Consider the following 15,255-nt stretch of genomic DNA (forward strand, 5'->3'; position numbering starts at 1 on the left):
TACTTGATCGAAACATGAACTTAACATGAAATTTGCTATAGAATTTAGGAATACATATATTAATTCCATAAATCCTCCATTCACAATATAACATAATATTTTCTAAGAAAATCCTTGGCTTAAAAATATATAAATTGTATTATTTAAGATCTGAAATTTTCTCAGTCATTACGCTATATCTGACAATCTTTGCGGTCCCTATAGCTAGATTGCATTTGTGTGTGAACTTTTTGTATGGAGAATCATTAAGTGGCAGCATTACAGATGCAAAAGTGTCACGTCACGAGAGAATGAATGAATTGAGATTCATAAATTAGTGTGAAAATTCAATGAGATTAGAGAGAAGTTTGAATGTGAAGTGGCTTATTTTTTTATTACTTTTTTTTTATTCAAGGAGAATATATACTTTGTTTCTTTAGTGGAAAAGTATATTTTCCTTAGTAGACAAGTTATTCTAGAATGATAAGTGGAATATATTGGATTACATTCGCCTTTGAACTATATTAAAAAAATTTCAACATATATTCACGTTCATTTCATCGATTTGAATTTTCAATTTTAATTTTATTACAGTTAAAAGCTCTCACAAAATCACATTTAACTTTTTTACTACAATTAAAAATTCTCATAAAAAGTTACATCTAAACTTGAAATGAAAACTCGAATCGACAAACTAAACGAGGCCATAATAACAACCAAAGGGTTATTTTTTTATTTTTTATTTTTATTTTTTTGTTGGGGGTTGAGAAGGGGGTTAAAATATACTCTAGTATAGGTGAAGTTACTATTAACTAATTAGAGCTCGTTTGGTAAGAGGTTCAGGGTGATTTGAAACTTTTAGGTTTAAACCATGTGTGAGGTTCTTTAGGATTTGAACTTGTGATTTGAATCTTTGTTTGGATGTATGTAAAAAAATGGAACCATATGTGCTTGAATGGGCAAAACCCAGGGAGGAGCCAAGTTCTCATTTTTGGTTTTGAGATGAGTATAAATATCCCATCTGAATTTCAATTCAAATTTATTTTTTGAAGTGCCAAACGAAGTTTCTATTGAGCCCGTAAGTTCAAACCAACAGAACTCCCTTACCAAACAAGCCCGAATTTTTGGTGGTTAAGCAATTATAAGATTAATTAACCTTTGTTCAAGTAAGCCTTTTGTTCTAACTTAATGGAAGTGAAAGTTCAATCAGAAATAAAGTTAATTATTAGATCTTTAAATTTAAATGTTCACGTTATCAACATACTTAGTTACTAAAAGACAAACATGTTTCTGGAGAGAGAAAGTTATACAGAGAGGTTCTGTAAGAACAGAGAGATGGTGCATTTCGCGGTCGGTGGTCAAACGTTTTAAGCGGCTGCCGGCCTCTAAAGTTATTTGAGAAGATCGTAAAGGTCACCGGCTGACATAAGTGTGGGTAGCCACTGGAATGGAGCCGTTCAAAGGGAATAAGTCGTCGTTATTCTCCCCTAGATCTAGGACGTGTTTATTGCGAGATTCCGTTAAAACTCCGGGAGCTAGGTCACAGAAGAGAGGCGAGAAAAGTGGACCCGCGAGTGTGGCAATCGCCGCCCGTTGGCAACGGCGCACATGTTCCATCTAGATTTAAAATTTTAATTTTTATACTTTAGATTTCTTTAAAACTTTAGCTATGTCCTTATTTTATAAAATAAATCATACTATGTGGCAACTCAATAACTAAAACTTATAATAATGTTCTTATTTAATAAAATATGTATATGTATATTGCGGTAATGACCTAGTAAAAAAAAACTTCCTTCCTTTTTTTCCCTTTTTGAAAGTAGAATTGCAAATTTAAGCCGGATTAAATGGATCGGTCTGAGGCCCGTTAGTGTTGGCTTGAGCCATGTCTTAAATTTTTTAAACTTAGAGTCGGGTTGGGCCAACTCTCTCTCATTTAGGGGCGGTCCGGTCCGGCTCACACATCATATTTTTAAAGATTTTTTCAAAAATTTCTTATAAAATTTCAGGTTAGCCCGGGCCGGCCCTAAACTTTTTGGACTTAAGACTGGGTTGGGCCAACTCTTTCTCCCCAGTCTAAAATATCTCTACGGGCCGTCGAGTTCGAGCCGGACTGGGCGGCTCAAATTTACACCTCTATTAGAAAGTAAGCAAGGCTTGCAGTAAAAAAATAAAATAAAAAGAATAGACTTTTTTCAGTAAGTCGACTTATAGAGATAAAATCAATTTTTAACTATTAAATATGATTAAAATCACGTTAAATTAAAAAAATATATATAATAAACAGTTTTAGGCCTCGTTCATTTCACCGATTCGAGTTTTCAGTTTTAGGTTTCTACAGTAAAAAGCTCTCAGAAAATGTCAAATCTAACTTTTTATGTTACAGTGAAAAGCTCTTAAAAAATGTCACATCTCAACTCAAATTGAAAACTCAAATCCGCGAAGTGAACGAGAATTTAATATAGATACGGTGGTTAAAAAGTAAAAAACTACTATTATTTGTTAAGCTCTACGAGAGAAACTCGTTTAAAAGAAAGAAATAAACAAAGGTCGGGTCAAAGGCCGGAATAAGCTGATGATAATTCGGGTCGGGTAAAAGGTCGATCAAGTTCGGTTGTCACAAAGCGCCAAATAGGGCCCACTGAGCGAATCGCAACACAAAACGCTGTCGTTTTGTTTGTCCCGCTGTCATCTTCGGCATAGTTCTCCAAAAACCCTAATCCTAAACCCTTCTGCAACATCACTGAGAAAGTTGCGTTCTCCTCCAGAGGTAGCCGCCATTGTTACAGCCTCGAGCGATCATGTTGCGCAGAAACATTCGTCTAAGGAGGGAATACCTCTACCGAAAGAGCTTAGAAGACAAAGCTCACTCGCTCTATGAGAAGAAGCGCAAAATTCGAGAAATCCTCGAAGGTTTGAAATTTATGTGTATACACGTATATACGAATGCTATATATGTTTATTTACGATATAAAGTTCCCTACTTACTCCTTAATCCCTAATTTCATTGCTTTATTTTTAATTTATTTCTCTGGCAGAGGGAAAACCGATTCCCACTGAGCTTCGGAACGAGGAGGCTGCTCTTCGCCATGAAATTGATCTCGAGGATGAAAACACCGCAGGTAGTTTTTTTAAGCATTTTTTTAATTTTCTGCTTGGTAATGGTGAAATTTAGTTGCATTGTATCAGTTAAGCTAATCGATTTTATGAATTAGTGACTTATATTGTATTCTGATTATTGTTATTGTTGTTTTGTATTGGTATTCTTCAATTTTCCAAATGAGGTTTACTTTAAACTAGAGGGTTGTGTTAATATTTGTTGAAATGCTGCTTATAGCTCATTCTTTTTTTATTTTATTTTTTATTTTGATGATCCTAGTGCCGAGAACGCATATCGACGACGAGTACGCTAATGCAGCGGAAAGGGATCCTAAAATTTTGATAACTACATCCAGGGACCCAAGTGCTCCGCTTCAACAGTTTGCAAAGGTTGGTTTGGGCTACTTATAGTCCTATATTTTTTTCTCTCGGGTTGTAGTATGTACTTATGTATTCTATATTAATTGTATTGTTTAAGGTTATGTTTGATGCTTGGTGTGATTAAGTGACATTTTTATTTCCAGGAATTAAAATTTGTCTTCCCTAATGCGCAACAAATGAATCGTGGTGGGCAGGTCAGTGAAGTCTCCTATCCTTTTTGGCCTTTTCTGTTCTTCGCTTGTTCTGTTTGTTACTTATTAGGCAAAAATGAAGGAATAAAACATTATTGTCAAGTGATTGTATAGAACTGTAAAGACATCTGTTTTTACTTTTTTGTAAGTAGTGTTAGGATATGTTTATATAAGGGGCTGTCACTTCAAACTTTTGGAAAAAGAAATTAAGAATTAAGATATTGTGTTTTTGTGAATTTGACATTCTGTTTCCCGGGGTCTGTGTTGTGATGAAATGAGACAAGATGGTGCCGTTAATAGCTTATCTTAAAAGGGAATATAACCATTGTGGATGTAAAGTTATGGCCTTTTGATGATGGAGGGTTTGTTTCCTCCGCAGGTTATTTCTGAAATTATTGAAACCTGCCGTGCTCATGATTTCTCTGATGTTGTATTGGTCCATGAACATCGTGGAGTACCAGCTGCGCTAACTATAAGCCATTTGCCTTTTGGTCCAACTGCTTCTTTCCAGTTACTCAATGTGGTACGTACTATCCTTTTTTTCTCATTTTTTGTTAGTGTTGGGAAAATGGTTTGGCAAAAAAAAAAAAAAAAAAAAAGGACCACAAAACAAGTGTTCCTTTTTTTTTTTTTTTTTTTTTTTTTTTTTCAAAATAATGTGTGACAGAAATTTAAATTGTGCCACAAAGAGGTCGAATAAGATTAACTAATTATGGACTTCCAAAGAAATGTCTCTTGCATACTTGTATTACTGTGATTATTAAGAAGTATTTCTGACGTCTGCCCTGTTTTCTAATACTTGGTCCTTTTTAATCAGAGTATTTGTGTTAATTTTAAAGTCTTTTAATGATTCCTATGTTAGTTGGACTTAATAGGCTGTCTATTGGTTAGTACTAGATTCTTTTTTATCTGCTACATAGTTTTATTGATACGCTGGTACTATTTCTTACCTGTAGGTTACAAGACATGACATTAAGGACAAGAAAGGCATCGGAACAATGCCTCAGGCCTACCCACATTTGATTCTTAATAATTTTACAACCAAGGTATTGTATTTGGTTGGAGCAAAAGTTATTCATTGTTATTTGATTCGGTTTATCTTGCTTTGAGACACAAAATCGAATCAATTATCTGGGCATTGAGAAATTAAAATAATTTTCCTTATGTTTATTAGGAGTAACATAATTAATTAGACTCATCAACAGCTGATGGAAAGACTGCTGAAAGTACCTTAAGATATTTCACGGTTAAATGCACAAGTCTTATAAACTGCTCTAACCTTACTCATTACAGCAATGGAGTTGTTCATTATTTTTTCCTTCCCCTGATTGTTTCTCTGCTCTGTGTGTGTGTGTGTTTTCCCAAGCTTGGTTTCATGAGATGTACAATTGCAGATTGAGTTTTTCTGATCAAGATTTTACTATCATATGTATACTAGTTTACTATTGCTACCTGAATAACTGACATTATCTTTTTTTGGTTTAATTTTTAACTCTTTTAGCTGGGTGCGAGGACAGCAAATATTTTGAAGCATCTCTTTCCAGTGCCAAAGCCGGATACGAAACGCATCATCACTTTTGCCAATCAATCTGATTATATTTCATTCAGGTTGGTTCTGTCACGTGTAGGAGAGACGCTTGTCGCTGCCACTAATAACTAGTATTATACACAGATACAAGTTTATTAGCGGCATACATGTTTGCTTTAATATATTAACAATGCTGTTTCGAAACTTTAGGCATCATGTTTATGAGAAGCAAGGAGGTCCTAAGTCCATTGAGCTGAAGGAGATTGGTCCTCGTTTTGAACTGCGGCTTTACGAGGTAGTTGTTATGCCATCCAGTAAATTTTTCATTTATCACCCTCCTTATCGAAAGGCAATCACTTTTAGTAGAGAATGAATATACTATATCAGTACGCTTGTTTTACTTTACATTCTGGAACCTGGAGGGCTAAAACAAGGGTGTGAACTTTGTCTTCTCAGCTCCTTGGCTTCTTTTGAGGAACATATAATTATTAGTCTTTTGAATGGGTCTGTTGGAGACGCTGTTACATGTTTGAATCTTTTTAACCTTTCTTCTCATAATAGTCTGCGGTTTCTTGCGTAGTATTTTGATCATTCATATTTATTGTTGAGTAGATTTAAGTCTCATGTTTGCATAATTTATTGACGTTTCATTTTCTTTTTTGTACTGCAGATAAAGTTAGGGACGGTGGATCAACGTGAAGCACAAATTGAATGGGTGATTCGACCGTATATGAATACAGCCAAGAAGCGGAAGTATCTTGGCGATTGACGTAACTGCTTGGTGTTTACGCTTCTCAATGGGGTTTTGGTTTACCAGGTATAGATCTTCATTTACATCTAAATGTCTTTAAGCTTTATTTACATTGTTCTTCTTAGCCAATTTTTTTCTACTATATCTGTGAAAACAGTTAAAATTTAAGAACTATCTATGGAAATTAATTTTTATTTTCCGTATTATTTTAATCCCTAAACTTTAGATGTTTCCAATTTTACTCTCTAATTGGCTGGTATTGCAGATGAAGTTGCGCACATCGATCAAACTGAAGCCCAACCAATTGTCAACATACCATAAAAGAATGCTCTCAAGAATATGAAGTTTTGCTAGGGATTGACTCCATCTCAAAAGCTTTTGGGCTTGAGCTTATTGGTTTCTTTTCTTTCTCTTTTTTATTTTTTATTTTTTATTTTTTATTTTATAAAAAAAATCAGAGAGAGAGCGAGTGAGCCTTATTGGGGTTTTTATTTGGCTTGCTTAGTTCTGGTTCTTGGTTCATGTACCATTAAGTTGGTAAATTTTCATTATAGATTTTTTTTCCCTTTCTTCAAAATCCTGTTAATTTGTTGCGGCTGGCGTAATTACAGATTCTAAAGAAATATGTATAATAGAAAGAGTAATCCATACTTATTCCATGTCTTATTTATCTTTTCATCTCCGTATTAAAGTTGATAGGTATTTATTGTTGATGGTGGAATAATGATGTTCCAATGTAAGATCACATCAAGATTTCTATGTTCAAGTACACGCCTCAAAAAATGTTTGGAGACCAGAACCCTTTTGACGGTAGCTGCCACTCTGAGGAAACTGATGTCTCTAAGGTTGCACTTGTGGAAAAGTGGCACATCAGTGACAAAGTGGATTGTCAAGTCAGAGCTGGCAATTTGGGTTGGGCCGTGTCAAACGGGCAAGGGTTGGACTGTCTATATACTCAGACGGTTCGGCTCGGTCCAACCCAATTTCTCATGGAATTCTATCAAGTGAGAAAGGACTTCTTGAAGGACCAATGAAAGGCGTTCAAGACTGAGTTTGCAACCAAAAAAAAAAATCAAGAAACAAGGAAAAAAAATTCCAAAATAGTAACCCGTCCCTTCATCTTCAATTCTTATTTATGATGACTTTTCCACTCAACAATTTTCCATTTGAAATGTCCCACTTCAGCCCTTTGAGTTACACTGTGATGCTTCCAAAGTCAGCATTGGAGCTGTTTTGAGTTGGAATAACCGGCCCGTAGCATTTTTCAGTGAAAAGTTATCTGGGTCACGTACGCGACACAATACTTATGACGTGGAGTTTTATGTAGTTGTCCAAGCACTGAAACATTGGCGTCACTATCTTTTCCAGCGAGAATTTATTTTGTTCACGTATCACTCTCAAACATCTCCATAGTCATGATAAGATGACTGCTCGACATGCATCTTGGGTTGCCTACGTACAGCAATTCACTTTTGTCATCAAACACAAATCTGGGGTGACAAATCGCGTTGTTGATGCGTTGAGTCGTCGGCTAAGCATGCTGACCACATTCTTTTCTTCTATTATGGCGAGTGTGAAAGCAGGGGAACAGTCATATTTCTTGTTGCATGATGGGTTTCTTTTTAAAGGAAACGAATTATGTGTTCCGGATTGCAGTATAAGCACCCAGATTATCAAGGAATTACATGGAGAAGGTCATGTGGGACGTGATCGTACGTTACAGTTGGTAGCAGCATCGTACTATTGGCCGTCCATGCGAAAGGAGGTCGGCAAGTTTGTGGAACGGTGTCGAATCTGTCAGGTGTCTAAAGGAAAGGCTACAAACGCTAGATTGTACATGCCTTCGCCCATTCCTACTCAACCTTGGACAGATATTAGCATGGATTTTGTCTTGGGGCTGCCTTGTACATAGAAAGTTAATGATTCTATTTTTGTCGTGGTGGATCGTTTTCTCAAAAACGGCGAATTTTATTCCGTGCAAGAAGAGGAAAGGTGCCGTCAATGTCGTGCAGTTGTTCTTACGTGAAATTTACCGTCTTCATGGGCTGTCTAAGTTTATTATCTCAGATCGTGATACATGTTTCCTCAGTCACTTTTGGCGCAGTTTATGGAAGTTGGTCAATATCAGGCTTGATTTTAGCAGTGCTTAGCATCCTTAGACAAATGGGCAGACTGAGGTCATTAATCGTTCCCTCGAGGACCTTTTGCGCAGTTTGGTTGGAGATCATGTTAAGTCTTGGGATTTGAAGTTGTGCCAAGCAGAATTTGCCCACAATCATGCTGTCAATAAGAGTTCTGGTTTCAGTCCTTTTCAGGTTGTTTCTTCTGCTCTTTCTTCTGCTCTTCCTCAAAGCAGAGGATTTTGTTACAAGTCTGTAGCAGGTGTATACTCAGGTGCATGATAATCTCCTGCAATCGTCTATCAAGTACAAAGATACTTCTGATAAGAAGCGACGTCACGTGGAGTTTAGCTTTGGTGATTTTGTGTGGGCTATCCTCACAAAGGATCGCTTCTCTGTGGGAGATTACAACAAATTGTCTGCCTGCAAGATTGGTCCAGCGAAGGTTGTCGAGAAGATCAATCCAAATGCCTATCGACTTAAGCTGCCAAGTCATGTCCGTACTCATGATGTGTTCAACGAGATTGGGCTATTCTTCTTCTGACGAGGACGAAGCTGCAAATTCGAGGGCGAATTGTCTCCGGCCTGCGGAGGATGATGCGGTGCAGAAGGAACTTGTCTTTTTGACGCGTTGGGTTTTCATAAGGTCTTTTGACGATGTCAGGACGAAAAATATGTATTTTCTAACAATGACGGTTTTCCTTCATTTAGGCTTCAAAAAGGGCGTTTTTTTTTTTTTTTTCAGTTTTAGTAATTTTTTTGTAATAAGTTAACTTAAGAAATTCAGATTTTAGTTTCAATTGTGTTTCTTTTTTTCTTGCGTCTAGTAGTTTCATATTTAGTTTTCAGTTCATAATTTTGTTTTTTTTAGAAAATTTCATATTTTTAATTATTGAATTGTAGAATAGGTTAACTTTCTGTTTCTGTTTTGCTTATTTATATGGATACCCTCTTGTAATAAAAAGCAGTTTAGTTGAATAAAATTTCGTAGTTTTTCTTGAATTTTCTCTTCCCAAATTCCAATATTATGTGTGAATCAATGGCTTTTGATGCAATTTTTCTGATATTATGTGTGAATTTCAGGTTAATCAGTTAGTCTTTTACTTTATTATTTCATTTTTTCTTTAATCAAGCTTCCCTAATATTAAGTTTGATATCTTCTGTTTTTAATAATTTTTTGTAAGTACCTTAACCTTTCAAAAAAATCTTTTTTAGTACTTGGAGACAGTTCTTTTAGGATATAAAAGATAAAAATACTTTTGTTATTATTAAATGGCTTTAAATTCATTAGCCAACTTCCTTGCAATCCAACATGAGGAAGCCTTTTTATTATTTTGAACTGGTACTCCGTAGTTATGCACTTAATGATAATTTTAACCAGGATAATTTTGTCTGATCAACAAGTGATATTTAATAATAGGGTAATTTTATCTTTTTGTGTCTAAAAAACTACTCTAAGGTACTAAAAAAGATTTTTTAAAAAGTTGGATTACCGGTATGAAATTATAAAAAATAGAGAGAGTATGAAGCTCAAATTTTGATATAACACAAGGTACTAAAAAGAAAATTTTCCTTTTATGAAATGTTTAATAAAGAGTAATTTCAGGTTAACTAAATAAAAAATTATTAAAAATAGAAAATTTGACATTTTATTTTCTAAAACATGGCGTCAGGGTATAAAAAATAATTTTTTATAAACTTAACGTGAATTAGAGTGGGCAGGATTGAAAGTGAGGAATCAGAGCCATAATAAGTTTTTTACTTGGTGACTGGATTCAGAATCAGAGTCACTCTAAACCTCATTTATGCGTTTACTTACATTCATAATCAGAATGAATTAGTGTAAATGTACTAATATACTCTTTAACTAAATTTTTTATTTTCAATTTAAAGAATAAATTGTGTACTTATTATATTAAAATAAGTCATAATTAAAATATTTATTATAATAATACGGTAACAAAATAACAATTATTTAAAATATAAAAACAAATTGTAAAAAATTTGAATAAAATAAATAAAAATTAAAAATAAAGTGTTAAAATTAGAATGTATTATTAATTTATTAAACAAAATAAAGTACATATTCATTATATTCATTATATTGAAGTTAACAATAATTAGGCTAATATTATGATATTAGGCAAATAAAATAATATATATATAGGTTTTAATTATTATTTTTTAATTTTATATTTATAAGTAAACTAGGGATATAATAGTAATTTAATATTAATATCATGAATGAAAGTCACAACCTCAAGGTGGCATGGGATTGTTAATCTCATTTTTCAATCCCAAATTTGAGTGGGATCTACTAATTTCACTCCCATCTAAGATAAAAAAGATCAAATAAGCATAAAATTGACTCTCATTTCTCTACCCACATTTCTCAATCCTAATAAGTAAACTTATCATTATATTGATAGGTGTTTAAAATATTATCACATCAATTATGATCAAAGATTGTATGTACTAATAGAAATATGACATTTTAAATGTCATATTAGTTGGTATACAAAAATTGAAACTTTTTTTTTACCCTACTATACATTTTTTTCCCTTTCTTCGTATTGACCCTCATAAACGTACTTTTCACGTTAATATTGACATACTTTTTTCTCCTACACACCTGTGTCAATTTTTTTTTTTTTTTTAAATCATCTTCTCTTGACAAAATGTTTCGTAAGTGGGGTTTTTTTATATATTTTTTGTTTTTTTGTTTTTTTACTGTTTTTCAGTTTTTTCTCTCTATTTTATTCTTTTGTCTGCCTCCTTAATTTTATTCTTATCTTTTTTATTTTAGTATACATTATTTTTTTTCCTCCGAGCCAGACCTTAATAATATGTTTTTTTTTTTTTTTTACCTATAAAATCTGACGCGCATGCGTACGCGGTTTCAACTAGTCGGATCATATCTCCAAGTCAATACGTACAACAACATAGTCTATGGAAGAAGACTTTTCGTCGCCTCCGTCTAGACCTCTTTTGGAGTTCTTCTTTTCTCAACAAAATTTAAAAAAAGACAATTTAAATTTAAATTTTATTTAAAATTATATTTTTTTAAGTTTTAATTTAATTTAATTTTATTTAAATTATAATTATAATTTAAATTATAACTCAAATTTAATTTAAAAATTACACTCATATTACACTTTAAAAGAATATGTCTTTTATTTCTCGAGACGTGACAAGAATTCTTGTCACATGAATTACGAGGCCCGTTCATTTCGCTGATTTGAGTTTATAATTCGAGTTGAGATGTGATTTTATGTGAGAGCTTTTTACTGTAACAAAAAAGTTAAATGTGATTATTTCTAAAAATTTTTTACTGTAAAAAAATTCAAATTCTAAACTCGAATCGGTGAAGTGAACATGGACTAATTAGATAGCTCTCTCTTTCTCTTATTAAAGGAGCGACTGTTAGAAGAGAAAACCTCAAGAAACTAACAGAAAACGAAGAAAGCTGTTTGGGAATAATCTGGATTTCTCATTACCTCTGGAATGATACAGAAACCTAGCTTATATACTAATAGGCAAGTTGTAAAAATAAGTTGTAACTAACCAACCACTTATACAGCTAATTGTAACTAATGAAACTAATTACATATCTACCTATTTACAGACTATTTCTAATATCGACTTTTCTTCTTTTCAGTTTCCGCCACAACTTGCTTGTCGTTTTGCAATATTCCAAATCCTCTTTCTTTACTGAATGCTCTCTCTCTTCAAAATTTATCTATAGAGCTTTTTCACAATATACAGAGTCGAGAAATATTCCAACTTAAAAGTAAACCTTCCGAGATTTTCATGCTTCATAACACAAATTCATAATAGTTCTTCTGTAACACTCCATTTTGAGGAAAAGCGAAAGGATTAATCTCTCCAATATTGTTTGGAGACGTGTGATCTCTCTCTCTTCCAACTGTAAGATTTTTGTTTTTGAAGATTCCATGTGATATATAGCTTGTAATTACTGATCATCAGTTTCTATTGTTGATCACATCTTCTCTTGCAACAGTGAGATATTTATTTTTTATAATGTTAAATCGTACGATCTTCTCATTTGAATTGTTCTTGTTCTTCCTCTATTTAAGACTTTCTTTTTCTTCTTGAGAAAAAAAATAAAATAAAAGAAGATTTCATTTGCCTGCTTTTTCTAGAGAAAGTAACAAAATTGGACAAATGTAAATGTTCAGGAATTCATAACATACCAACAAACCAAAACTCATACTTCTTCTGTTGTTGACTTGTTTTTGTTGTTTTTTTCTTTTTGTTTTTTGTTTTTTTTTTAAGAGATCTGGACTTAAATCTGTCCCCCAATACCCTTTTCGGCATGTTGATCTAATGTCTTCGTTAATTAAGACAAGTTCATATATATATATATATATATATATATATATATTTCATTTGCAGGCTTCAAATCTCGCACATATCTCGATAGACGGCGCTCACTCGAAGCTGGAGGTATATATGAATTAAGGTCCTGAGATTTTATAACTTTTGTCCTTTAAAATTGATTGTCTAGCATTTAATACTTTCTATAAACTGATATTTCTTGATGAAAAATTTACTTTTTATAATTGCAGGGAGAAAACAGACAAGTGCATCGGACCGACATCTAAATAAGGCAGACTAACGGTACTTAGCTTCCACTCAAATTCTTGCCAATATTTTTGTGCGAATTGCCAAATTATAGATATTATATAAATACATTGGAAATAATTAACATGCTTGATTGAAGAACTTGGAATTATTGTTTTGTTATGTTCACTTTTATCCTTAAATAAATATACTCTCAAGTTTCTCTGAATTACTTTTGCAATAATATAAATATAATTTGAAAAAAGCCTCTTTTTTTTTCATTTTGGGGGAATTCATTTTTTTTTTTTTTCCATTTATTAGATTCGTTATCTACTTAGTTTCTATAAAGCAAATCTTGGGGCATGAAAGGATTAAACTGGGTAATATGTAGAAAAAACATCTATAAGTATAGGTATTTTAAAATTTTAAGAGAATATTATGAAATTTAAAACTTTTAAGAGAATATTATGAACTTCTTTTAAAAAGAAAATAGAGAATTTTAATTGTTGCTCGACGGGGGCATTTATTTAATTTAATGTGGAAAAGTATAACTCGAAAAAGAATTAAAAAGCTCCAGGTCTGAAAGTTTTTCCATTAAAAATATCTGAAAAAAAAACAAAAAACAAAAAACACTCTGGGTCTATCATAAGCTTGAATGAACGACAAAAATGTTTAAATACGACATGAAGATAAAGACGACTATCACTTGAAAAGCTGTAACAACGAGCAAAACAACCCCAAAACAAAAATAACGGCATAAAAAAGAGTACATCAGTATAATGATGGACAAAAAGTGTATAAAACCATAAAATCTCCTAAAAGACAATGGCCCGTACCACCATTATGGAATGACCAATTCGCCCAAATTATCATCTGGCCTAGGAGTAATATATATAAAGATAATAATCAAGAGTATGAAATTAAATAATTAAATGTGGTGTTATTCACATTTCCTCACCAAAGATATATGTGTAAACTACTAGCTAGTTGAGAAACAACTTATTATTATTATTATTAAAAGGAAAGTTCAGAAACAAATTTCAGAAGAAGCAAAATCTATGATCTTATTATTTTAAGTATTTACGTCGAATTACTCCTCACATTAATTTTCGCACTTACAGTAATTTGTAATTCTCTTGCATGCGGAATGACTTACATGGCAGGTAATAATTTAACAATACAGAGAGATAGCTCTTTTCTATAGTGGCAGTCTTCTACTTACCTCTTCTTTTATTATTATTTTTTTTACTGTTTTATTTTTAATTTTTGAATTTTACATTTTAATTTTTTTATGTTTTTTAAAATATATTGTTACCCCAATTCTTCTCGAACTAGATAACAAACGACAAGAAGTCGAGAACGACATTAATGTTTGAAACGAGAAGGCGTATTGACATAAAATCAGAAAATCCGCCATTACAACTATTAACGTACAATATGGCAAAAAAACTAATAGAGACGACATGGCAATGCACACGTGAAAAGGCAGAACATAAGATTACGACAATAATCTAATAAAAAGTTAACGACATAACCAATTGAAAAGATAACAAGTACAAAGCAACTAAGAGAAAACGACAAAAAGTTGGTGGCGGAGGACAACCACCTGAAAAAGCACATAACATGCAAATACTGTTGTAGTTAAAGGAAAATGAGTAAAAGATTAGGAAACGACAGCCACATATCCATATTATATTCAAATACGACGAGAAAACCAACAAAATAACGGGAACTAAAAAAAATAAAAAAAACTAAACCCAGAAATGACATCAGTCTGAAATAACATGATGATCTTAACAATGATAACCATACATAAAACAACAATAAATTTGAAAAACGAAGTAACAGTAAAAACGACAATGTTAATAAAAACGACATAAAATTGGAAACCACAATAAGATTCTTATCTCTGTTGGTGAAGTATCTTCCATACGTGAACATATGTGAGTGTAAACTTTTGAGGTGAGTGTTAATTTTACATCTTTCAATATATAACAGTAGAAAATTTGTAAATGGCCACTTTTGAGGTGAGAAAAAAGCAAAAATGATTGCTTTCTCTGACTTTGGGAGAAAATGGCCGTTTTCTTCATGGGGTAATACAATAAGGGTCCGTTTAGTTCGCTGATTCGAGTTTTTAATTCGAGTTAAGATGTGATTTTATGTGAGAGCTTTTTACTGTAGCAAAAAAGTTAGATGTGATTGTTTGTGAGAGCTTTTTACTGTGACGACCCTCATATGAGGCCGCCACTGTAACTTAAACTTTAACTTGTACTTACTGGGGTTTCTTAAAATTTGCGGAACATTTTTTTTAATATAATAAAGAATACTTTCATAATTTGTAACAATAATTTCAAATAAGTGAATCACTAAATTTCTTAAAGCTTTTCTTAATTTCAGTTAAGATAAAACGTTCTAAAAATATCTTTCAAACAGAGCAGCATTTGAACTCCTATTTCAAATACTCTTTAAAAGCCTTTCTAAAACTAGCCAATTCAATCAGGCCATTTAATTTTGACTTTAAAACGGATTTCGTGAGAAATCTTAAATTCAAGTACATCTTAAAGCCCTTTTAAAATCAATCGTTTAAATCGTCATGTTTAAAATTTGTTTATTTGTTGCATG

At 32.5% G+C, this 15,255-nt stretch overlaps 1 protein-coding gene and 1 long non-coding RNA gene across 5 annotated transcripts in view; both read left to right on the forward strand.

Annotated features, from left to right (window-relative positions):
• The first annotated feature begins 2,717 nt into the window (after nucleotides 1-2,717).
• LOC21387574 (U3 small nucleolar ribonucleoprotein protein IMP4) lies at nucleotides 2,718-6,520 on the forward strand. Its single transcript, XM_010090935.2, has 10 exons — nucleotides 2,718-2,892; nucleotides 3,018-3,101; nucleotides 3,359-3,468; nucleotides 3,603-3,653; nucleotides 4,030-4,173; nucleotides 4,607-4,696; nucleotides 5,152-5,258; nucleotides 5,389-5,473; nucleotides 5,849-5,995; nucleotides 6,195-6,520. The coding sequence occupies exons 1-9, from the start codon at nucleotides 2,781-2,783 to the stop codon at nucleotides 5,945-5,947; spliced, it is 882 nt and encodes a 293-aa protein (XP_010089237.1). The 5' UTR covers nucleotides 2,718-2,780; the 3' UTR covers nucleotides 5,948-5,995; nucleotides 6,195-6,520.
• A 5,318-nt stretch (nucleotides 6,521-11,838) lies between these two features.
• Nucleotides 11,839-15,255, forward strand: part of LOC21387576 — a 12,823-nt gene continuing 9,406 nt past the window's right edge. The window contains exons 1-4 of one of the 4 annotated variants that reach the window (XR_002903741.1): nucleotides 11,839-11,976; nucleotides 12,466-12,532; nucleotides 12,639-12,690; nucleotides 13,755-13,796. This is a non-coding gene — a long non-coding RNA (uncharacterized LOC21387576). The remainder of the gene's footprint in view (nucleotides 11,977-12,465; nucleotides 12,533-12,638; nucleotides 12,691-13,754; nucleotides 13,797-15,255) is intronic. The other 3 variants (XR_002903738.1, XR_002903743.1, XR_002903739.1) reach the window with 3 other exon arrangements.

This window comes from Morus notabilis, unplaced genomic scaffold (assembly GCF_000414095.1).
Source record: "Morus notabilis unplaced genomic scaffold, ASM41409v2 Scaffold1265, whole genome shotgun sequence".
In the NCBI taxonomy this organism is placed as follows: domain Eukaryota; kingdom Viridiplantae; phylum Streptophyta; class Magnoliopsida; order Rosales; family Moraceae; genus Morus; species Morus notabilis.

What these genes read in the sequence shown, in the direction of transcription:
- LOC21387574 (XM_010090935.2), top strand. Translation starts at nt 2,781, where the DNA reads ATGTTGCGCAGAAACATTCGTCTAAGGAGGGAATACCTCTACCGAAAG. An exon ending in CGCTTCAACAGTTTGCAAAG is followed by an intron (nt 3,469 to 3,602) that starts GTTGGTTTGGGC and finishes TTTTATTTCCAG; the next exon opens with GAATTAAAATTTGTCTTCCC. An exon ending in TCTGATTATATTTCATTCAG is followed by an intron (nt 5,259 to 5,388) that starts GTTGGTTCTGTC and finishes TCGAAACTTTAG; the next exon opens with GCATCATGTTTATGAGAAGC.